This window comes from Staurois parvus, unplaced genomic scaffold (assembly GCF_062004578.1).
Source record: "Staurois parvus isolate SC_StPar_1 unplaced genomic scaffold, SC_StPar_1.0 ptg000070l, whole genome shotgun sequence".
NCBI lineage: Eukaryota > Metazoa > Chordata > Amphibia > Anura > Ranidae > Staurois > Staurois parvus.
In genome coordinates, this window is record NW_028317866.1 from 1,627,991 (window position 1) to 1,652,669 (window position 24,679).

General features: G+C 40.3%; 1 protein-coding gene across 5 annotated transcripts in view; it reads right to left on the reverse strand.

The window, feature by feature from the left end:
• The window catches only part of SANBR (SANT and BTB domain regulator of CSR), a 73,568-nt gene that overhangs the window by 17,033 nt on the left and 31,856 nt on the right, over positions 1–24,679 (reverse strand). For all 5 annotated transcript variants that reach the window (XM_089669198.1, XM_089669201.1, XM_089669200.1 and 2 more), the window contains exons 4-12: positions 21,540–21,726; positions 17,699–17,792; positions 14,931–15,169; positions 14,197–14,255; positions 9,591–9,751; positions 5,140–5,226; positions 4,943–5,053; positions 3,111–3,234; positions 756–908 (exon numbers count right to left, since the gene is read on the reverse strand). In XM_089669198.1, the coding sequence (XP_089525324.1) occupies positions 756–908; positions 3,111–3,234; positions 4,943–5,053; positions 5,140–5,226; positions 9,591–9,751; positions 14,197–14,255; positions 14,931–15,169; positions 17,699–17,792; positions 21,540–21,726 (1,215 nt within the window). The remainder of the gene's footprint in view (positions 1–755; positions 909–3,110; positions 3,235–4,942; positions 5,054–5,139; positions 5,227–9,590; positions 9,752–14,196; positions 14,256–14,930; positions 15,170–17,698; positions 17,793–21,539; positions 21,727–24,679) is intronic.

Genomic DNA, 24,679 nt, shown 5'->3' on the forward strand with positions numbered 1-24,679 from the left:
GGGTAGAGGGGAACAGGGTCGGGAGGAGAGGCCAGATGGAAAAAGAGGGAGAGGGAAAGGAGTAGGGCACAGAACCCAGGGAGCATGATGGGGGCATAGAAAGGTGAGCTTCAATGGGGAGGTGTAAGCTCATTTAGGTAAGTATCTGTTAAAACAAAGTAGTCCCAGGGGCGCCATATGTCACGAAAGGATTCCTCTTTGTTGCGCAAGATAGCCATAAGGTTTTCCATGTCTCTAAGTTTTTTTACCTTGGAGAACCAGATAGAGAGCATGGGAGGAAGCACATCCTTCTAGCGAAGTGGTATACAGGCCTTTGCTGAGTTTAGCAATTGGATAGTAAGGGAGGTTTAGTATTTTTTGATGGGTCTCCCCATCAGGTGCAGGAGGCAAGCTGTAGGGTCATCGCACAGGTCCATGGTGGTGAATTCTTTAATTATGCTAGTTACCCTTGACTTGAGCTGCCAGTGTCTGTGCCATTACTTCCCACAGAGATGAATAAGCTGTATCTGTACAGTTGAAGTAAGGCCCAATCTAAGACTATAGGGAGTTTCTGCAGCGAGGCTATAAACACCTTGTAGGACAGCTATCAAAAGAAAGAGGTAATAAGGCAACTGTGTGAGGGTTTTTAGCTTGAGTTGTTTGCTCCAATTGTGCATGTTTACAGAGAGGTCTTTCCCTGGTCAAATCCTGCCCATATGATACATTGCAGAGCCTTTCTCAACACAGATGAAAAATAGTAGTACAATGAATCTAACCTTTGGAAGCTGGGTGGGATCGAACCTGAGGACCTTCTGGTTACAGCAGGGATAGAATCCAGTGCCTGGAGAATCCAAGGAGCTTGCAGCGCTGGGGTAAACAGCAGGCTCGGGGTGGTATTGGCAATGTGACAGCTCATTACAAAGGAAAGTCTAGAAATGCAGTAAACCAAAAATATTATAACATGTTCTTAGTTCATGATACAGCTGCATAATAAAGAATAAGTACACCAAATACTGATATTAATTTATGGGTGTACTCATGTAGATTTAATCACTCACTGGCATCTCCTTTTTGGGACTCCTTTTGGGTCTTCAAAGCTGATCATACACTTATTGAAGCTCAGTCTGTGTGAAGGCTTCCCCACTTGATGGAAGTAATTTGTTTAATCCATTCCTGTCAAAGGAGCATGTTGAAAAATGTTCCACCAATCAGCTGCTGCAGTCGATCAGTTGCAGTTGCTAGTTGGTACAGGGGCGGACTGACAACTCATGGGGCCCCCGGGCAATAGGGGATCATGGGGCCCCTGTGTCCTTGCCCAAACTCAAAAAAGCCTATGAAAAAGGTACCAGAGGCATCTCATGGTACCCCCTACTGACCCCAGGCCCTCGGGCAGTGCCCGGGTTTCCAAATGGTCAGTCCGCCCCTGAGTTGGTATATTCTGACAATGTCAGAATACGGTGTCCCGGTGGGGGAATTCCTCCATCCATTTTGTTTGTGTGGATGGAGGAATCTGTTCTTTTTTTTTTTTCTTTTGGGCCATTGGCTACATGATATAAAAAACTAACAGAGTATGGTCAACTTTTAAGTGAGATCTCCATTCTACAGATCTTAGCTTTGCCCGCTTTTATTTATCATAAAGGAGAAGTATATCCCAAACTATTTTGGTTATACCCTCTTGGTGATCACAGGATTGCAGTTCGCTCTGCAGTCTTATGACCCTTTTTCAGTTGACAGCAACCTAAGCCTGCTGTCAGCTGACATCACTCAGTCAGTCCAGGCTCTAAAGATCCCAACTTTAATGTCGGGATCCACCCAGAAGCTTGAACTGGCACCTGGCTAAGCTTCTTAGTGAGTGGCTGAGAGACTGAGCCAGCTGCTATAGCCCCCTCTACAGCCCAGAGCTCCAGTGAGTGCTGGAGGGGCAGAGCAAAGACCTGATGAATGACAGTTACAGCTCTCTGCTCAGAACGGAGGGTAGAACTAAGTGATCAGCAGTGTTTGATCACACTCATCTTTGTTGTTTGACCTCAATCATTCAATGTTACAGGAACACTCTGTAGCAAGCATTGTTAATGAAGTCAGAACTGACCTAAATATGAAAAAAGCCATTAATTTAGGATGACATGCAGGCAACTATCAATTTTCTAATGAGGTCAGCAATGGTAAGCCCTTTTTGTTAGCACAGGTTAATATGCACTTAGGTTATAAAATATACAAGAGTCAATAAGGTTATAAAATATACAAGAGTCAATAGAGGTACCTTATTTACTTTTTCAAGTAAACCCTCCCTGATGCACCTCATAATACCTTGGCTGCTGATGTGGAGAGGGGTGCATACTGTTGTGTCATATCATAAGCAGACTGCTAGGTGACCAGCCTGATAGCACATAACAGTGCTGCACTGCTGAGAGGTCACCAAATTTACAGACATATGGCAATCGTATAAGTTAGACTTTTCCTTACTAAACATTTTGTAGATTGACTTGGCAAAAACAGAATGTCTATGTGACTGCCACCAAGTATATATCGTACTGCAATTTTCAGTATAAACTGCTAAATGAGCTTTTTATGTCCTGTTCACACCTGTGCCTTCTATGTGTCATTGCAATTTCATGAAAATGCATGTTATAGAGAGTTCAATGGTACTGCAACTAAAACAGATGTATAACACACCTAAAATGCAACACACCTAAATCGTACAGCACAGATGTCAATTAACCTTTAACATTTTGGATATTTTAATGGTTAAATCCCCCTTTTTTGTTGCGGTCTGTGTCCCTTTGGAGAAATTTGTCTTTTCCCTCTGTCTCAAGACACAACAGGAAATGAGAGGAACTTCTTTCCAAAGTAAAAAATATCCTCTCTTAGTTTTCACTTCAATAAGTGTCTTCATTAAAAGATTTTCACTTTTAATCTTGTGCAGTGACACCTCCAGAGAGAGTGAATCCTTCCAGCAAGGACACAGAGTAATAAAAACCTCCTTTTTTGCCACTTGTATATGTTTTCTATTGTTCGAAATTGTACATTATGTATACAGTATGTATTTTCAGTATGTGTATGCTCCTATTTGGAGTCATGTAAACTGTGACACTCCAAATTTTTGCTTCTAGTACTCCTCCATAGGCACTGACCTGCTTACACCTGGAACAAGTCAGCCAGTTTACAGTTCCCCACAAACGCCAGTAAACATCCCGCCAGGATTTAAGTTCCTCAAATGAACTTGTCAAGTATTCATGAATGTCCCAGGTTTTATCTCTGTAAATTCAAGAAAAAAAGAATCTGTGATTTATGTTGTTGCCAGTCCAAATCTGATTTTAAAACAATACTCTCTACACCAAGACATTGTTCTCACTCTGTCAGCAGGAAGAATTCGCACTGAAGAGTCACATTATAGACAAACAGTAATCACAAAGTGGATCTGGCTATCATAAATATTGTTTCACTCTGTAAAATGTCTACCTCTTTTTTTTTTACTAACCGTGTACCATATAATCTAATGCTACTATGTTTTATCTTCTTAATGAGCAGCATTTTACAGTATGTGGACTCTTTTTATGGCTTTATCAGTGACTAAACATAGGGTGCTCACCTCTGCCACTCTTAGGAAAATATATCAACCCCTCCTTTTGACTTGCCAGTTTAGCACAGTTAAGGGGGCAAAAAAGACAAGTGCACTTTGTTTGAAACTATACATTTGTAGGTATCTAATCACATAAAGCCAATAAAGATTCAAATCAGAATAGTTCCTTAAGGGTAACTAATCACGTCATTGTTCCTTTAGTATGGAAACAGTTTAATACAGTCAATGGTCTCCAGCTGTCTTAAATTACCATTTATAAAAACTTACCTAATACACAGTAAATTGTTGTAGAGGTGGCACTTAGATCCAACACTTGGGCTTGTTTTCAAGGGTGCTCAGATTCAGGGACATAACTCCACATCTGGTGGATCTGTCCAATAGTACAACAGATGTGGACTCAAATATATGATTGGCGGGCCCTACTATTGGGTACCTCTGTCTCTGGGTTACCCACTAAAGCTTTACTCAATCTCAAGCTCTCTAAATGTCAATTTAAATTAATGATTTGCATCCTTACAACAATTAAACAAACAATAGCTAAAGCTTGGCTATCTGACTGGCTCTCAATAATGGCGATGAAATATAAGATACGTACGGCATATATTAATGAAAACTAACAGCAAAATTGACAGAGTTCCATTTTCTACCTTCAGACTTTGAGTGTAGACCGATAGATTTGTGAAACAGAAGAGTTTTGGATCTAAACTGAGGTTTGACACAGGACCAGAGGTGCTCATCCCCTCTAGCATCCGATTCCACATTTCTTATCCCTTTCTTCTCCTCTTTCCTTAATGCGCATGCCATTTTTCCTTCTGGCATGTAGAATATGCATTTGTGGAAAAAAAAGTGACATTGACTATCACTGCAGCTCTATAGAACATCAGCTTACTTTATTAATGCACTGTTGGATATATATATCAATGGCAATGTATGCTGATGAGCCTCTCTCTATAACTATGCTGGCCACGAAATTCGTGTTTCAATATCCTCTCTCTTTTTATTTATTCTTGTGACACATGTTCAGGTGTTTCTTATGTACATTCTTGTGCTGTAAACCTGATTCCTGTTTGTGTGCCACACTAATTTTTTCTCTTGCTCTATAAAAAGTTTTTGTGGAAATAGAAATATCAATGGCAACGTAACCTTAATGACATGTGTATTCCATTTTATTCTTAAATAAAAATATTGAACAAAAAAATGTACTTTCAAAAAAAATAAATATTTATTTTATTCTACAAAACTCTGACTTATCAGGGTGAACAAGAAAAGCATCAGATCTCTAGGTAGCTGGTCTCATACATATGCAGATGTCTCATCACCTTTGCTTAATTCTGAAAGGGGCAATAAAAAAATCTGAAAAATCTGAAATTGAAATGTACAAACCTTACGTGAAAATAAACAATATTTCCATACTGGTCGATGTTGATTTTTCCAGGTAGACAGGCAATTTTCTGCTTGACTTCTTTTGTCAGCAGCTTCTTACATAAACAGCACCTACAAGAGAAGATTTACATTGCTGATCTCCATAGCTGCTGTTTACAGCAGACAATCAAACACTTATGTTTGACATAAGTGCTTACCTGTATAAAGTTGAAGCATTTGATAGAGAATCTGGATTCTTAAACTCTGAATCAAAAAGTCGTTCTATTTTTTTGCAGAATATTTTGCTGTAAAACAAGAACATATTCTTACAAAATGCTTAAAGACAAGCTAAGAGAAAAAAGTTCTCTTGGTTCTGCTGGCAGATAAGTGGTAGTTTAAGAGGGACAGTGCCACCGTGCCCATGCAGGTCCCCCTGCCAATCACCTTATTATTGCTTTCTAGACGTTCTATCCTCCTCTGAAGATGTCCACAATACCAAACACCTCTGGTTATTGAGGACCTCCTTCCCTGTGACGGTGTTCAGGTCAAGCAGCCAATCACTAGATCGAGGCACTTTTATCTGACTCAGATAGTAAGGTTACTATTCTCCTGGGTCACCAATATCAGTAATCTCAGTGCTGGCTGCAGGGGAGGAAGGAGAGGCAAGGAAATACTGGTAACGTTAGAATAAAGGGTCAGAGGAGAGATTTGCATAGACACTGTTGTTTTGCTCTGCATGGGCAAGGCAAAAGTTTAGCTGGCGATACAAGGATCAAAATTCCACTGGTTCAGCAATTCAAGTATGGACACCCTGGTTGTATAAAAGTCTGCTGGGTTTTCTCCGAATGGTCAGTGCAGCTGACTACTGCCGGGAACACTGATCATTATGTTCTGATGGCGGCAAGACTCCCAGGTGTCAGAGCACAGTATCACAGTGGGAGTGATTCCCCTATCCACCTCAAATGTGTGGATGTGGGAATCAACCTGCTGGTTGTTTAAAAAAAATAATGAATGCATGGGCCACTTTTCTCTTTACAATGTAACTCAAGTGAATTTTCTTTTTAGATAGAGTGAGGTTTAAAAGCTCTATCAGGCTTTTATTGTTGTCTGCATCATCATGAGTTCAATCTCTCTGTTATTCCTGTCCCCAGAGAAATAACAGGAAGTAAGTGGAAATCTCCTCAAAAACTAAGGGAAATCTCACCTTTGACCGCTGTCACTGGAACAAGCATCTTTGCTTAAAATACCACCCTTCACCCCCACAAATCTGTTTCAATGACAACTGTAGAACTGTGGATTTCCCCTATTTTTCTCTCAGTTACTTTGAACAAATAGGTGAGATCGATGCAAAAGGTACACAGATAGCAATAAACTTTACAGAGGTTGTAATTACAGTATTTCCTGTTTAATAAGTCTTGGCTGATAATAGAAAGCAGTGAAGAGTTGAAGAATTCAAGCTAAATAAGAACTCGTTACGTATAAGAACTTCTTTATAAAGGAGAGAAGTCCATCACATAAGGACAAAAAAACTGAGGTCTCAAAGAGAAAGGTAAGATTTTAGGGGGTACATCCAAGGGGGCATGTCCAAAAGATTTGCCACTGTCCAAACACCTGAAGGGAGCAGCCTGTAACCCAGGGTCTAGGAATATCCAGTGTCCTGTGCTGTATGATTAAGATCAGAAGTTTGGACCAGAGTTATAATGTAACTCAAAGCAAACCTGTGCTTTGCCCCATTCCCTGAATATATTTATCTATCTTTGCTGTCCTACTGTGCAGTTCAGTTCTTGAAGCCAATTGCAATACCTGGTACTTCAGAGCATGGAGGAGTATGTGCCTCATGTCATGTGACAGCTGTGGGCCAATCAGCATTTTCATGCAGGGAGTCCACAGCCCTGTGTAAGTTGTTTTTTAGTGGGTATGAAACTGATAAATTTATCTATCATCAATCTATACAGGCGCCAGTGAGTAAATTTCTCTTCAATAATATATCTGTAAGTAAGGATTAATAAGCGAGAACCTCACTGATGGTCTCTATATTTATAGAATTATAATCAATATTTTTTTATTATAGTTGGTCCTTTTGTACCTCCTGTGGTCATATCAGATTTTGTTGCTTGACATTATATCTGAAGATTTATCTTATTCTTCTTATTAAGAGGCTTCATAAATCTCAAGGGGTAAGCATTATCTGACCAAGACTGCAGACAATGTACTGTAGATAGTGTATTATTATTATTATTTTAGTTAAATAGGTTTATTATCAAGTTGTTTATTGTTGTTCTGTTTCCTCGTCATATTATTAAAGTTGCAGTGGTTGTGTCCCCTGAAGAAGCCCCATTGGGTGAAACATGTTGGGACTATCAATATACCACCAAAAAAATGAGGACAAGACCGTATTCATTCATAATACTGTTTTTTTAATAGGTAATAATACTGTTTTTTAATAGGTAAACCTGTAACAAAATAAACAATTGTTACATTTTAACAGTTTGCGATATTGTAAGCACCTTCAAAGTCCCATAATTACCCTTCTTTGAAAATTCTTTAATTTGGAGACATGGTGCAGAAAACATATCAATTGCCCAGATTATCATTGTAAGTAACTTTTAAATGAATATATAGCAGCAAGTATGGCGCTTACACTATGTATATCCTAAATATATGCAAAACTATCCCCCAATCAACCTAGGTCAAGTCCACATAATCAAAAATCCAAATCAAATCACATTAAGACATGTAATGAATAAATTGTGCTATGTCACAGTCCAACACCAATGTGGAAAGAAAAATCTTGTTTTTGTGCCACCACTTCTTCCAAAATTGATTCCCCTTATGTGCCACCACAATGCACTCACCACAGATCCATAACCCTCTTAATAGAAAAGGTCATAAAACCGCTTGATATTCCAGATGCCCTTTAACTGCTAATGCTAACTTTCCTCCAATCATCAATTTTTCTTAATGCCCGATCACTTCCCATTAATGTAAACCAAGGACCATAAAGAAAGAATCTCTTAGGGTGTAGTATTTATTAAAACGTTTCAATAAAAGTATTGCACTTACAAATAAGCACTGAGCTAATAGTGTACTAATAAACACTGATAGAGTATGAACCACCATTCCACTTCCTGGAGCTCGGCGTGTGTTGCAAATCCTGGAAACAGGAAGTGATGTCAGGGACTATGACGGATATGACGACCATAGGTACAGCCTCTACATGGTTCGTCACTTGGCGTCCTCAGGAAGAAACGTTTAGTTTAGAAAGGACTTTCCTTCGCTCTTGGCGCTTAAAGTAGAACTATAGGCAATTTTTTTCAAATTTGATAGAGTAAGGGAGTATAATAACCCCTGTCAGATTTTTTTTCACCATCTCTGTCTCATTGCGGAGATTTCCCTTCACTTCCTGTCCCATAGTCAAACAGGAAGTGAGGGGAATTTCTTGGGGACCCCCAGGCCACCAGAATTAGCATCCCCATTTGAAGATTCCCCAACTATTACTTGTCTGGGGACAACCCAAAATTTGGGATTTTCTTTTACTTTCGCTTTCAATGATAATGGTAAACAGGACAAATAGAGAGGTTGAATCTCCCTAACCAGGGGCAAAGACAGCAAAAAAAATGACAAGTGTTCGAATTCCTTTCCACTCTATCCATAACTAAGAAAACATTTTGCCTTTAGTTATACTTTAAATAGTGGTGGGGGAGTGAAAGGAAGGTAAATATATGCTGCCAAGCAGGGTTATGTTTTGAGTGGGCAAAGCACAGGTTTACTTTAAAATACCGAATAGGCTTTACCCATATTGGCACTGTGGTCTACGTTACCCATTTAGGAAAACATAAACTGAAAACCTAATATAATGAAGTGCCCTGTTATTGCTGGCATAATAACAGTATCAAGCGGGTCTGTAGAAACCAATCAGCTTCCAAGTTTTATTGTCAAAGCTTAACTGGACAAGCTGAAGTTAGAAGCTGATTGGCTACCATGCACAGCTGAACCAGATACCGAGTGCTCCAGTTTTAGTAAATCCCCTCTATAGAATAGACGAAAGCTGTTAGACATACTGTACGCTGTTAGATTTTTTTGGTCAGTATTCCTCCTTTCACACAAACAAGGCGGAATCATTGTACACCGATTACCAGTTGCAGCCAAATGGCTGCAGCCGCTGATCAAAGAAAGTTTTCATGTCATTTTGACAGTGGTCAGTCAATGGACAACTTCAGTCGAGCAGGGATGGTCACATACTGATCAATATACAGCCCGTCCCTGTTGAAGTGGCTGAATTTCAATCAATGTATGGCCAGTTTTACACTGGCAGAGAGTAAAAGACATAGCAACTATCCAGAATTGCTAAGCAGGAATAACACATACACAAAACATACAACTGCCATATGTACAAATATAAATACAATTTATACAGAAACAAGGATATTAAAACATTAAAACATGCTAATTTGATTTACATTAGGCTAAATATTTTCAAATGAAAATTTGCAAAAAAATTTAAAAGACTTTGCTTTCATTTAATTTGAAAAGTAATACACATATAAAAATAATCATTATAAATGCTACTCGGAAAATGTGCTGTTACAAGTATATAATTTACAATCATGTTCCAACAGAGCTTTATGCAAAATAAATTACATTTAAAATTATATGTTGTTATTTATACCTCTTAAATTTGTCTTTTCTGTCTTTTATATCATCTGCCTCATTATGAGTGAAGAGATCAGCGATCCTGGTTAATAGGTTGGCATTAATACAGTTCATATTGCACGGGGAGGCTACAATGGCACTCATGTTCTTGTGACAGTAATGTATGCATTCCTCTACCTAGACAAAGAAAGAGTAAAGGGAACAATAAATAAAAAGATTCAGCTTTAACTGCCATGCCACGTATGAGCATTGAAATCAAGTGATGTTTCAATAAAGAGAAGTTAAACAGAAGAGGTAAATATATCCAGGGTATATTAGGTCACTTCCAAAAAGCGTTGTGTGCAAAATAGACAGATTCCCAGGCAAGCTCACCAGGTGAAAGTAAAAGAGAAAAAAATAAAAAAAATTAAAAATAATATAGCCACCACATCTAAGAATTGCTAAAGAATATATTACCCCCAACATTTCATATTCCTGATATGAGCCTGTTGTACCATGTACTTGTATGAAAAAGTATCCTGTTCTCTTTGTATTGCTTCCTAAGTGTGAAATACTTGGGTTTCCTGCCAGTCCCTCAGCTTTCCTATTAGGCATGAGAGCACAGTGTGGTCAGTTTCTGGCTGTACTGGGAGCTTTCTTTGCTCCCATGAACAGACATGCCCCCTCTTCCCCCTGCACAGCCATTCACTGGGATGATCAGTGTACTGCCCCCCCCCCCCCACACACACACACACAGCCTCCTCCCCCGAGAACAGAGGATATGTGATCACTTATAATAAAGTACATATACAACGAAAGGCTTCCACTGCATCCAAATATACACTATACTGCCAACAGTATTGGGACGCCTGCCTTTACATGCACATGAACTTTAATGGCATCCCAGTCTTAGTCTGTAGAGTTCAATATTGAGTTGGCCCAACCTTTGCAGCTATAACAGCTTCAACTCTTCTGGGAACGCTGTCCACAAGGTTTAAGAGTGTGTCTATGGGAACGTTTGACCATTCTTCCAGGAGCACATTTGTGAGGTCAGGCACTGATGTCGGATAAGAAGGCCTGGCTTGCAGTCTCCACTCTAATTCACCCCAAAGGTGTTCTATCGGGTTGAGGTCAGGACTCTGTGCAGGCCAGTCAACTTCCTCCACACCAACTCGCTCATCCATGTCTTTATGTTTTATGGCTCTTGCTTTGTGCACTGGTATGCAGTCATGTTGGAACTGGAAGGGGCCATCCCCAAACTTCCCACAAAGCTGGGAGCATGAAATTGCAAAAATGTCTTGGTATGCTGACAACTTAAGAGATCCCTTCACTGGAACTAAGGGTCCCAGCCCAACCCCTGAAAAACAACCCCACACCATAATCCCCCCTCCACCAAACTTTACACTTAGCATAATGTAGTTAGGCAAGTACTGTTCGCCTGGCAACTGCCAAACCCAGACACACCCATCGGATTTTTAGACAGAGAAGCGTGATTCGTCACTCCAGAGAACATGTCTCCATTGGTGGCGTGCTTTACACAACTGCATCCAACGCTTTGCATTGCACTTGGTGATGTAAGGCTTGGGTGCAGCTGCTCAGGCATGGAAACCCATTCCATGATGCTCTCTATGCACTGTTGTTCTAATCTGAATGCCACACAAAGTTTGGAGGTATTTAGTTATTGACTCTGCAGACAGTTGGCAACTTCTGCGCACCATGAGCTTCAGCATGTCTCCACTGCTCTAGAGTCCAATGGTGGCATGCTTTACACCACTCCATCCGACGTTTGCGTTGCACGGCAATGGAAACCCATAGCTCTCTACGCACTGTTGTTGACTCTGCAGACAGTTGGCGACTTCTGTGCACTGTTCTCTTCAGCATGCGCTGACCCCACTCTGTCATTTTACATGGCCTACCACTTTGTGGCTGCGTTTCTGATGTTCCTAGTTGCTTCCTTTTTGTTATAACACCGATAACTAACAGATGACCGTGGAATATTTAGTAGCAAGGAAATGTCACGGATGAACTTATTGCACAGGTGGAAACCTATCATGGTACCACGCTTGAATTCACTGAGCTTCTGAGAGCGACCCATTCTTTCACAAATGTTTGTAGAAACAGTCGGCATGCCTAGGTGCTTGATTGTATACACCTGTGGCCATGGAGGTGATTGGAACACCTAAATCCAATGATTTGGATGGCTGGCCCAATACTTTTGGCAATATATAATGTATATAGAAAAAAAAGTGTAGGGCAGAAGAGCAAATTCCCTGTTCCCAGAAAAGATGTGGACTTTACTAGCATGACATGAGACATCACTCAAATAATAAAGTACAAAAAATCTTTATTACAATCATTAAAATAGCAGGTCAATTTTAAAAGAAAAGGTGAGGAAAAACACCATAATAAAAAGATATACATAGATAATACCCAATATTGGATTGAAACTGAACACTTAATAACTGTACTGTCATAACCATAAATGTAAAGGCAGATATCTTATCAATACAGGTGATCTTATATAAATCCAAATGTCAACGGGTTTCCCAATGGGTTTTACTTCCTCAGGACCACTGAGTATGACAATATAATTAAAAGTAATGAAATAAAGATACATAGTATGCATGTACAGTGGGGCAAAAAAGGATTTAGTCAGCTACCAATTGTGCAAGTTCTCCCACTTAAAAAGATGAGAGAGACCTGTAATTGGCATCATAGGTAGACCTCAACTATGAGAGACAGAATGAGAAAAAAATCCAGACAATCACATTGGCTGATTTGGAAAGAATTTATTTGCAAATTATGGTGGAAAATAAGTATTTGGTCAATATCAAAAAGTTCATCTCAATACTTTGTTATATATCCTTTGTTGGCAATGACAGAGGTCAAACGTTTCCTGTAAGTCTTCACAAGGTTGGCACACACTGTTGCTGGTATGTTGGCCCATTCCTCCATGAAGATCTCCTCTAGAGCAGTGATGTTTTGGGGCTGTCGCTGGGCAACACAGACTTTCAACTCCCTCCAAAGGTTTTCTATGGGGTTGAGATCTGGAGACTGGCTAGGCCACTCCAGGACCTTGAAATGCTTCTTACGAAGCCACTCCTTTGTTGCCCGGGCGATATGTTTGGGATCATTGTCATGTTGGAAGACCCAGCCACGTTTCATCTTCAATGCCCTTGCTGATGGAAGGAGGTTTGCACTCAAAATCTCACGATACATGGCCCCATTCATTCTGTCCTGTACATGAATCAGTCGTCCTGGTCCCTTTGCGGGGAAACAGCCCCAAAGCATGATGTTGCCACCCCCATGCTTCACAGTAGGTATGGTGTTTATGGATGCAACTCAGCATTCTCTCTCCTCCAAACACGACGAGTTGTGTTTCTACCAAACAGTTCTATTTTGGTTTCACCTGACCATATGACATTCTCCCAATCCTCTTCTGGATCATCCAAATGCTCTCTAGCAAACTTCAGACGGGCCCGGACATGTACTGGCTTAAGCAGGGGGACACGTCTGGCACTGCAGGATCTGAGTCCCTGGCGGTGTAGTGTGTTACTGATGGTAGCCTTTGTTACGTTGGTCCCAGCTCTCTGCAGGTCATTCACTAGGTCCCCCCATGTGGTCCTGGGATTTTTGCTCACCGTTCTTGTGATCATTTTGACCCCACGGAGTGAGATCTTGCGTGGAGCCCCAGATCGAGGGAGATTATCAGTGGTCTTGTATGTCTTCCATTTTCTAATTATTGCTCCCATAGTTGATTTGTTCACACCAAGCTGCTTGCCTATTGCAGATTCAGTCTTCCCAGCTTGGTGCAGGTCTACAATTTTGTTTCTGGTGTCCTTCGACAGCTCTTTGGTCTTCACCATAGTGGAGTTTGGAGTGTGACTGTTTGAGGTTGTGGACAGGTGTCTTTTATACTGATAACAAGTTCAAACAGGTGCCATTGATACAGGTAATGAGTGCAGGACAGAGGAGCCTCTTAAAGAAGAATGTACAGGTCTGTGAGAGCCAGAAATCTTGCTTGTTTGTAGGTGACCAAACACTTATTTTCCACCATAATTTGCAAATAAATTCTTTCCAAATCAGCCAATGTGATTGTCTGGATTTTTTTTCTCATTTTGTCTCTCATAGTTGAGGTCTACATATGATGCCAATTACAGGCCTCTCTCATCTTTTTAAGTGGGAGAACTTGCACAATTGGTGGCTGACTAAATACTTTTTTGCCCCACTGTATCTATCTTTATTTCATTACATTTAGTGATTTTGTTATACCCAATGGAAGCAAACCCCATTGTAAAAAGATTTGACATTTGGATGTCTCATGTTGTGCCAGTAAAGTCTGCATCTTTTCTGGGAACAGGGAATTTTCTGCTCTGTCCTACACTTTTTCCACAAAAAAGGTTTAAAAAAAGTTATTTATAATGTTTTTTAATATGTATACACAAATGTTTTGCCTTTCATTTCTATTTTAAACTGAAAGGGTTGGTTTACCACGTGGGGGTTCACATATACAGTACTTTATGCTGCAATATATTACTTTTTTGTTCTTGTAAATATACTTTTATAGAGATTTTTTGAAGGAATTTGTTTGTCATAGGCATTATTCTGTATGCAAAAACACAAATTAGGTATAATGTACTCACCAATGAATCCATCTTTAAAAACTCAGAAGAGATCAGTATTGAAATAACATTCCCAGGTTCTGCAAAAAAATCTACTTTTAGATAAATAAGCAATTTATCCTAGTGTATGAAATACATAGCAGACTGACGGACTACTGTACATAACTGAGTGTAGTATTAAAACATTTGCGCTGTCACGGTTTCTGCATACATAAACAGCTGTATATTAAAAAAGGTAACAAAAAGTAAAATGTTACAACCACATAAAGTCACTACAATTCAGGGCTATTCTATTTAACCTTTGTCTTATTCTCTTGCAATGAATACAAATCTTGCTCCTACATTTCTATAAGATTGCTGTAATTAGTATGCTAGCATGTTAGTTACTTGTATGTGGGTAGAGGGCCATGGTGCCTCATTTCATATTTTTTATGGGTCCTATCATTTGAAATAATGCCCCTGATTTCATGTAATTCATCTCACACAATCATGGATGAAGGCTTGCAGAAAGGGCAAGAGAGGCTTGAAACCATGGTTCTTTGGAAATCAATGTAAATATGAAGCTCTGAAAGACAAAACATTTTTGACCACTGTTTGGCAATCTAGTTCACCAAAGACCATAAGATGTTTTAAAGATCCAGTGGGTGGAACATACACCTACAAAACTACCATGGAAAATGCCATTTAGAGAAAATCCTTTTTATTTACATTTATTCAAAAATATAGCTGAAAACCTAAAAAGCAATTATACTCACCAAGGTCTGGTGGCTCTTGTTGGTCCCTGTCTTCTGCATTACGCTTGACATATTTAATCAACCAATCAAAGATGTGCACATCACAGTGGACAGAAATGTCAACTTCTTCCCAGCGCTGGGAGTCTGTGGTTAAATACTCTGCAAAATACTTCATTTCGGATATCAGCAGATCCCTTGGACATGTGAAATCTTCCTTTAGGTGTTTGGCTTCATCACATACATGAATGACCATATTGGGCCTTTAAAAAAAATCAAGATTTCAAAAATGTTATAACGGTCGCATACAGCTATAAATAGCAAGTATAAAGTACATCTAACCAACATATACAAAATTATATTGTGTAAAGTAACAAAAGGTGACTAAGCTGCCTCCCTGAAGTGATCAATAATCACCATGTGAAATTGAAATGAAATCTCAAATGGAAAATGCTAAAGAGCTGTGTACAAAATACCCTTAAAAAAACTAAAATAGATATAATGCAGTCTGTAAAATCTATATCTATGAGAAACCATCAAATAAATGCAATCATTTGTGAATTTACATCAAATACATATAATAAAGCCCATGGGTCACCACACATGACCTCAAATATCAAAGTCTCTAAAACACAAAGGTGCTAAGTGCCCAGTCTTCTTCAACACAAGGAATCCACATTCCACCCGATCATATGGTAAATTTATATAACATGTGCTTGTTGGTATCACAATAAAAGCGGACGAAAGCTCATCCTGTAGTGATGTATCCAATATTTTTATTTACTCCACAGAAACCACATCGGAACCCAAGGATAAGTTTTGTACAGTGTAGTATTTATTGATAAAATCAACATATAAAACAAAATAAAATGCTCACATGATAATGTGCCTGAATACCGGTGCAAGGTATTACAGCGTGTAGTCCTGCAATGCTGGCGCCACCATGTATACACCACCTAGGCTGGCATGTGTTCCAACTAACAGGAAGTAATGTGACCGGATGTCAGAGACTGGAAGTCTCTTATGCATTTTCATCACTCTGACGTCATCAGGAAGTAGCTGCTATTTTGTTTTATTATTTTTATTATTATTATTATTATTATTATTATTATACAGGACTTATATAGCGCCAACAGTTGCTCAGCACTTTACATTATGGAGGGAGACAGTACAGTAACAATACAGTTCAATACAAGAGGGATTAGAGGGCCCTGCTCCTTGGAGCTCACAATCTAGGTTTTATGTCAATTTTATCAATAAATACTACACTATTAGTAAGACTAGGCCTTTTCTGACACTTTTGCTTATAAAAAGAAAGAAAGAAGAAAGGAAGGAAGGAAGGGTGGGAGGAAGGGAGGGGTGGGTGGAAGGAAGGGGGGGGGGGGTGGAAGGATGGAAGGGAGGGGTAAGGTAGAAGGATGGAAGGGAAGGGGGGGTGGAAGGATGGAAGGGGGGGGGGGGGGTGGAAGGATGGACGATTAGGTCATACTCACCATGACTCCTTCAGAAGCCTCAAAGCTGTGACTGTCATCTGCTGTGTTCAGTTTCCCTGCCCGCACCTCCTCTGAAGCAGCACGGACTGGAGTGTGGGCGGGCACAGGGGAGAGGCAGAGCAGATTCAGCCTCTCTCCCCTATTCTCCTATTGGTGTGGAGGATGGAGGGAGGGGCTGGGCTGCTGGGTAGTGAGAAGAACACAGCGGCTGGAATACAGCAGCAGTGGGCGAAAGAAAACCATTCTGTACATCGGTGGATGCGGCAGAGCAGCACCGGGGCTTGGGGTGTGTGGGAAGGGTGGCGGTGGTTGTGGTGACAGGCAGCGATCTCCTGTATGACTGGAAGCTGCTTCTCCTCCTCTCCCTCCCACGCCTTCCAGCTGGTTCATTGAAAGTCATACAGGAGATCGCTACTTGTCACCATAGCACCGCCGCCTCTCCCACACACCCCTAGACCAGCACTGATCGCTGCCTCCACAGCTGCACAGAATGGTTTTCTGTCTGCCACCCCCTCCCTCCCAGCGCTGCTGTGTTCCCGCTGCTGTGTTCTGATCACTGCCCAGCCCAAAATTTGAGGGCTGCAGACTGCAGCCAGGGATGGTTGGCAACTCTCCTCTGGGGGGGTTCAGACCCCCCTGACTCCCCCTTATCTAAGCCCCTGCTTGTGTGACCTACAAGTGCCCCATCCCTCCCGTGAGCACAGGGGGACGGGGCAATTTAAAACATTTTTTTAAATGTATTTTATTAAAACATTTTTATTTTTACACTGTTTCTTTAAAAATGTTTTGATCGTTTTTATCGCTATCACCAAGAATGTAAACATCTCTTAAAATTAACAGTGACAGGTCCTCTTTGCTGAGACATCTGGGGTCTATGAGACCCCAGATGTCACCTCTGCCCTTGAAAGTTTTGGATCAAACCTGGATTAGTTTGATCCGAAGTTTTCCCAAGCTGGTAATGGCCAGTGAACAAAAGACCGAAAGTGGAAGTGATTAAATACTCTGTGCTTCCAAGTTCATATACCATAGAGATGATTGGAGATGTTCCAGTCCTCGATCACCTCTATGGTAAGCAGGCGGAAACACTGGATTCAGTGCCGGAGTCCCCGGTGAGACAGCAGGGCCTGTAGAGGCACCAGAGAGTAACGGGGAAGGACTTCTTTTACATGAAAGCTGTTAGGATTGCTTCATTGCACTACAGATGATAATCTTTCAACAGATTTTCAGTATAATTCCTTTAATGCAATCCACCCTCTCCTTGTATACAGCCAATATGAGGAAGGAAGAACATTGTCATACCCTTGGTTTCCATCAGTATTTTCTGTATCTACAGATGGGGAAGATGTTTCATTCTCTGCAGAACATTTTCTTCCTGATGCAGCACCAGATCTTCCTTCAACACAAGAAAAATATTTTTTGTGATTCTAACAACCAGTCCTTAAAATAGTAGAATGAAAGCTATTGAAAATTAAGGTATACAGATATCAACATTTAAACGGACAACAGATTTTTTTTTACAAATGAAAGAACACAAAAAAAATGTTTTGGATTTAAGCATTTAATGTGAAGCATGCTTTAGGCTACTTTCACACTGATCCATGGCAAAAATGCATTTTCCTTTTTGTTGTGTTTTTACCATGTTTTTAATGCGTTTGCAGTGCATTTTTAACATAGCATGTGACTCAAAAACAGCACCAAAAACAATTTCAATGGGGAGGTGCTTTTTTGTTTACTGCACCAAAAATGCAGCAAGCAGGACTTTGAAAAACGCACCGGACCCGCAACAGGTCAGTGTGCACAGTTCAATAGGAATACATGGTCACATGTTTTTCTTCTGCTTTCCTTAATGCAAAATTGGAAGAAAAATGAATCGGTGTAAAAGCAGCCTAATGTGAACCTACAAAGATACCCTCTGAGCACCACCACCATATGCAATAAAAGTTGTAAATATTAATTTGACCTGAAGAATCTGCTGCATCAACGACCATTAGTGACAGGCCAAGAAATCAAAAGGATCTTTCCTATGATCTGCCAAAGGGTGACAATCAGACAGAATATCCTCTCCCTAAACTCTAGGGAAACCATGAATCATACTGCTAGAGTGAGCACAGAGCAATTATATGGAATGTATAGACTTTTCTGTGTATATTCATATGAACCTGTAGAAGAAATTTGCTTAATGGAAATCATTTTATCAATATGCAGTATTGTAACGAAAAACTTAGTTACAGTATATAGGGGAAACTCGAAACAATTAGAATATTGTGCAAAAGTTCATTTATTTCAGTAATGTAACTTAAAAGGTGAAACTAATATATGAGATAGACTCATTACATGCAAAGCAAGATAGTTCAAGCCGTGATTTGTCATAATTGTGATGATTATGGCTTACAGCTCATGAAAACCCCAAATCCACAATCTCAGAAAATTAGAATATTACATGCAATCAATAAAACAAGGATTGTACATAGAACAATATCGGACCTCTGAAAAGTATAAGCATGCATATGTACTCAGTACTTGGTTTGGGCCCCTTTTGCAGCAATTACTGCCTCAATGCAGCGTGGCATGGAAGCTATCAGCCTGTGGCACTGCTGAGGTGTTATGGAAGACCAGGATGCTTCAATAGCGGCCTTCAGCTCTTCTGCATTGTTCGGTCTCATGTCTCTCATCTTTCTCTTGGCAATACCCCATAGATTCTCTATGGGGTTCAGGTCAGGCGAGTTTGCTGGCCAATCAAGCACAGTAATCCCAAGGTCATTGAACCAGGTTTTGGTACTTTTGGCAGTGTGGGCAGGTGCTACGTCCTGCTGGAAAATGAAGTCAGCATCCCCATAAAGCTCGTCTGTGCAAGGAAGCATGAAGTGCTCCAAAATCTCCTGGTAGACGGCTGCGTTGACCCTGGACTTAATGAAGCACAGTGGACCAACACCAGCAGATGACATGGCTCCCCAAATCCTCTCCAGGCTGCGGTCATCCCTGCTGCTTGTGCACCTTTTTCTTCTACACTTTTCCCTTCCACATAACTTTCTATTAATGTGCTTTGATACAGCACTTTGGGAACATCCAACTTCTTTTACAATTACCTTTTGAGGCTTTCCCTCCTTATGGAGGGTGTCAATGATGATTTTCTGCACAAATGTCAGGTCAGCAGTCTTTCCCATGATTGTGATTCCTACTGAACCAGACTGAGAGACCATTTAAAGGCTCAGGAACCCTTTGCAAGTGTTATGGCTTGATTAGCTGGTTAGAGTGGGACACTTTGAGCCTAGAATATTGCACCTTTTCACAATATTCTAATTTTCTGAGATTGTGGATTTGGGGTTTTCATGAGCTGTAAGCCATAATCATCACAATTATAACAAATCACGGCTTGAACTATCTTGCTTTGCATGTAATGAGTCTATCTCATATATTAGTTTCACCTTTTACATTACATCACTGAAATAAATGAACTTTTGCACGATATTCTAATTTTTCGAGTTTCACCTGTATACACTTGGGAATAGTAATATTTACATATTACATATGTAGGCTCTTTTTTCTGCTTCACAGTTCTTGGACTTACTCAAGTCTGAGTTGGCAGATTCAGTTAAAACAATGCATTTCCTTGTAGCTAATATTTTGTTATATTATATATATATATAGTGATAGTAAACCCTCACCTTGTAAAACAACTCATTCAGTTTAAAATAGAAATAAAAGACAAAACATTTGTGTATAGATATAAAAATAAACATTATAAATACTTTTTCCCCTTTTTTTTATAAGTAATCACATTCCATCTGTTCAAAAGAGCTAGCTAGGGGAAGAGAAACCACAGCACCTTGATCTTCCCAGTGAATGGATGTGCAGTGGGTGAGTGTCAGGACAAGTCTGATCATTGAAGGGGAGCAGACTGAGTTCCCAGCACAACTAGAGAACTGACCACTGTGTGCTCTCCTATCTACTGTAGTCACTTTTTTAATAGGAAAGCAGAGGGATTGACAGGAACACCAGAGATTTCACACAAAAGAAGCAATACAAAACAGGATACTTTTCCCTACAAGTACATGGTACAGCAGGCACATATCAGGAATATGAAATATTGGGTTTACATATTCTTTAACAGTTGTTGATCAAAAGGTAATTGATTGCATTGAGCCAGTGAGGGCTTCCTCTGGTAATTAACATACAAATCTCAACATTAAAACTCAATTGAAGCCTCCATATTTTATACTACAATTTTTAGCTGGTAATGACTGGAGCAAACTTAAAATACCTTGCGCTGGCAGCACGTTAGAGACAGTTGTCTTGTACTGAAATGGCTTACTTTGATGTCACTGCACAATGGGAGCTTCACACAGTGTGCATTAGAAGCTCTAGCAAGTCAGACTGAGCCCATCTCATTTCCTGGCCAGAGGACTTCAAGCATCACTTAGCTCATCTTTCTCCAGCCTTACTTTTCTTGCCCATCACTTTCTTTTATCAAGCCAATCAGTTTCTCTGATTGGCTTGATAAAGGAGTGTGGATGCTCTCATAGGCGTAGCCAATTTTTATCCCACTGCTGTTATGTTGCTTCTACCAGCGTGCGTTCCAACATGGTTTCTGGAGGTCGGATGTTCGAGGCGTCATCTCTTCACCATGTATTCGGATATACAGAACCAGCCAGCATACAGAGGGATGGAAACATCACACACAGAACAGCAGTCTCTATTGATGAGCCTGTTGATTTTTAACAATGTGAGTTGACAATTTTGTGTTTTTAATAAACAGTCCTTATGCTACAGTAGCATGCGCTTCCCTCTCTCCCTTGTTTAATTACAGAGACTGCTTCTGCTCTGGGGACAGCCGCCAAGTGTTATGGAATATTGTCAGAGAGTTTTATGGACTTACTTAAAATATAATATATGTTCATGGGGTCAGTCAGACTGGATTGTGCACCTATTGTTTCCTTATGTAACTTTGTTTCTTAGGGCAAATGGAACAATGGCCAAGCAAAAAGTATCTCAGTGCTTGGGGCATTGGCAAAATGTAATGTAACAGTAATGTGTTTTGGTTTTCATTCTGATTTGTATTAAACTAGAAAAAAAACCATAATCTCTTGTCATTAAATGACAAGCAATGGCATGCAAAAAAATGTTTTGGAACATGGCTCACCAGTCACAGAGATGTTGCCTTGACCTGCAGTTTCATCTTCTTGATCCTCCGTTGAATCAAGCAGGGATGATTTAATGTAGGTAGCCAGGCTTTCCAGAGGAATTCCTCCTGTTGCCAGCAACGGATTATACTGATTGTCAACAGGTGATGTCCCACTGCTCTTTAGTTCTTCAAATCTTTTGGCACACTATAAATATAAATGCAGCAATTAGCTGATGTGAATTGAAAAACACTGCTAGAACATCATATAGACCGCTGCAGAGCTGCTGAACACCAGTGTGGATATACTCACTACACGGGGGCAGTTCCTGAGAAACCAAAGTAGGTACACTATAAATAAGACCCTAACCAGAAAAGCTAATGGGGCTTTAAATGTACCATACCATACATTAAAGAGAACTTTAAAAAATATATAATAATTACCATTTATTAGTTAAAAAGAGCCACCATATTGGTGGAATATAACAATGAAACACATTAGGCATATAATGCCCAAATACAATAGACAAACAATGCTATAAAGCAGGGCTGAAAATTTCAAGTCCTGAGCTACTAGCCAGGCCTTAAGAGTTACTTGCCACCAGTTGCCCCACCCAACCCCTACCCTGCCCCGCCCCTAATTAAAACACGCCCTCGTAAACTATTTCATGAAATGACACTGTTAAATGTTACCCACATTACATCAGGGTCCCCAGAGTCCCCCCACATTACATCAGGGCCTCCAATGCCCCCCTAAACACTCCATCATACTTAGACCATGCTCCGTGTACAACCATAACCCCCCATAATCTTTCACTCACAAAACCATAGCTCTACCAAGCATATCCTACCTACTATCCAACCCAGCAGTACCTCAAATGCCCCATACTCTACCACCCATAATAACCACATAATCCTAAACCTGACCAAACCACCCATACATGTAGGTTTACATACAGACACATGTACATACACACACAAACAGAGACACCTGTACACACACACACAGACATGTACATACATATACACACACAGAAACATGTACACACACGCACAGAGACACATGTACACACACACACACAGACACATGTACACACACACACAGACACATATACAGACACACATACATGTACATACACAGAAATTCACATGCACAGACACATATAAATACATACACAGACACATGTACATACATACACAGACACATGTACACACAGACACATGTACGTATATAAACACACACGCACACACACATGTACATGCACACAGACACATGTACATACATGCAGACACATGTACAGACACACATGTACACACACACACACAAATACACACACACATACAAATACACACACAGCCCTATAAAAAGTTGCAGTATTTCGTTACCTTCACTCACAGAGCTGGGTATTGCACTCTAGGGGGAGGCAGAGAGCACAGCACACACTCCTTCCTTTGTTCTCACTTTGCTCAACTATTGAGCAGTCTGACAGCTCCCAGTGCGAGTGACAGATCCGGCCGAGTTCCGAGCCTGCTCAGCAAGATGGCCCTGGGGACACACTTGCCCCCACCATCATTTCCACTCGCCAATGCGATCAGGCGAGTGGAAATTTCAAGGCCTACTGTCAAGTATAGCCTAACACACATAACAGGTTGAAATGGTTGTATATATAAATAGTACTCTTTGGATTGTTCTTAATACTTTGTTGGTTACTCCAGCATAATTGGTACAGATTAATACTTTGTTCGCTGCTCCAATGAGTTTCACGGGGCAAAGCCTGCTTCTTCAGGGAGACAAAGTATACGTTTCTAAAATCAAGCAAAAGTAGGCCCAAAACATATTAAAAATACATAGGCATTGCAACAATAAAGGATAATTATTATATATTTTTGTAAAGTTCTCTTTAATGTGTGTAAACCCCATTAGCTTTTCTGGTTTGGGGGTTTATTTATAGTGTTTCAATTTAGGGGTGCGGTACCAGTAAATCCTTCTACCAAGGATCTGGAGACCTTTGGTCTCCATCTCCCACCGTATCTATATCCAAAGTAGGTAAAGTCTTATATCACTCAATGCTAACAGTGAGCAATGATGGTCATTTCCATCTAGTCAGGAAAACACATTAAAGGGGTTCCCTGCTTTCACCTACAGAGTGTGAGATATAGGCCCTTTTTGACCCTGCCTGTCAGCTGGTAAAATTCTCCCTCAGAAAATATGTGTGACTGCCAAAGGATTCAAAAGGGTTCAGATTTGTTTGCAGCACAATGCAGCTCTGTCCTCGCAAACCCAACACTTTCATGAATGCTTAAAATAAAAGTGATCCACATATGTCCGAGTAGTCTTGTCACTTTGGATAAATTCCCGTATAAGGAAATTTTATGTGTTCTTGTTGGAGCTAAAATCCCCTTTCATTAATAATAAGGTCTACCAATTCACCAAGATTGTTGACATCACTAAGATCCAAGGCACATGTGGCTCATAGCCAAGTTCTGTCACTAATTTAGGGAACCTAAAGACTTAATAGGTTCACTAATGAAATTTCTGACAATTCAGACTGAGAATATGATGAAATATTGCAGAGGTTAGGTTCAGTGAAAAGCACAGAATGAGAAATAGATCTATAGCATCGACAGATGAAGTTATATACTATCTTGGCCCTACCCATATCCCCGCTGATCCTTTATAGTCCAGTTGAGGTCTCACACCATTTAATCCCTTCGTAGTCCTGTACCCACACTGTTAAGACTGGTGACTGTTTTCAGCTTGGATACGCCTTAAAATACTTTGAAGGTATGCAGCTACTCACCCTTCTCTCCAGTGCCCTGAGCTGGAATAGCTGAGTAACATCCACAGCCTTCATCACATATGTCCTCACCCAGGCTTGTAATGCAGAGGAAGAAAGGGGTATGTCAGACCAGTTTTTTAGCTCAGTGCTGACTACTGAGTGCGCTAGATCTAAATCTGGTGCCTATTGGACTGCACAGTCATATTTAGTGCACAGCTGCTTTAGCAGGTAGGTGGAGGTAAGGCTATAAAAATTTGGGATGTTAGTACATTGTCTGACTGCATATCTATTTCTGTGACTATAATTGGACTTTAATGTAATGGGCAGCTTCACTGACTAATTGGAAGATCAAACATGCAGGAGAGAGTTGGACCAAGCTCA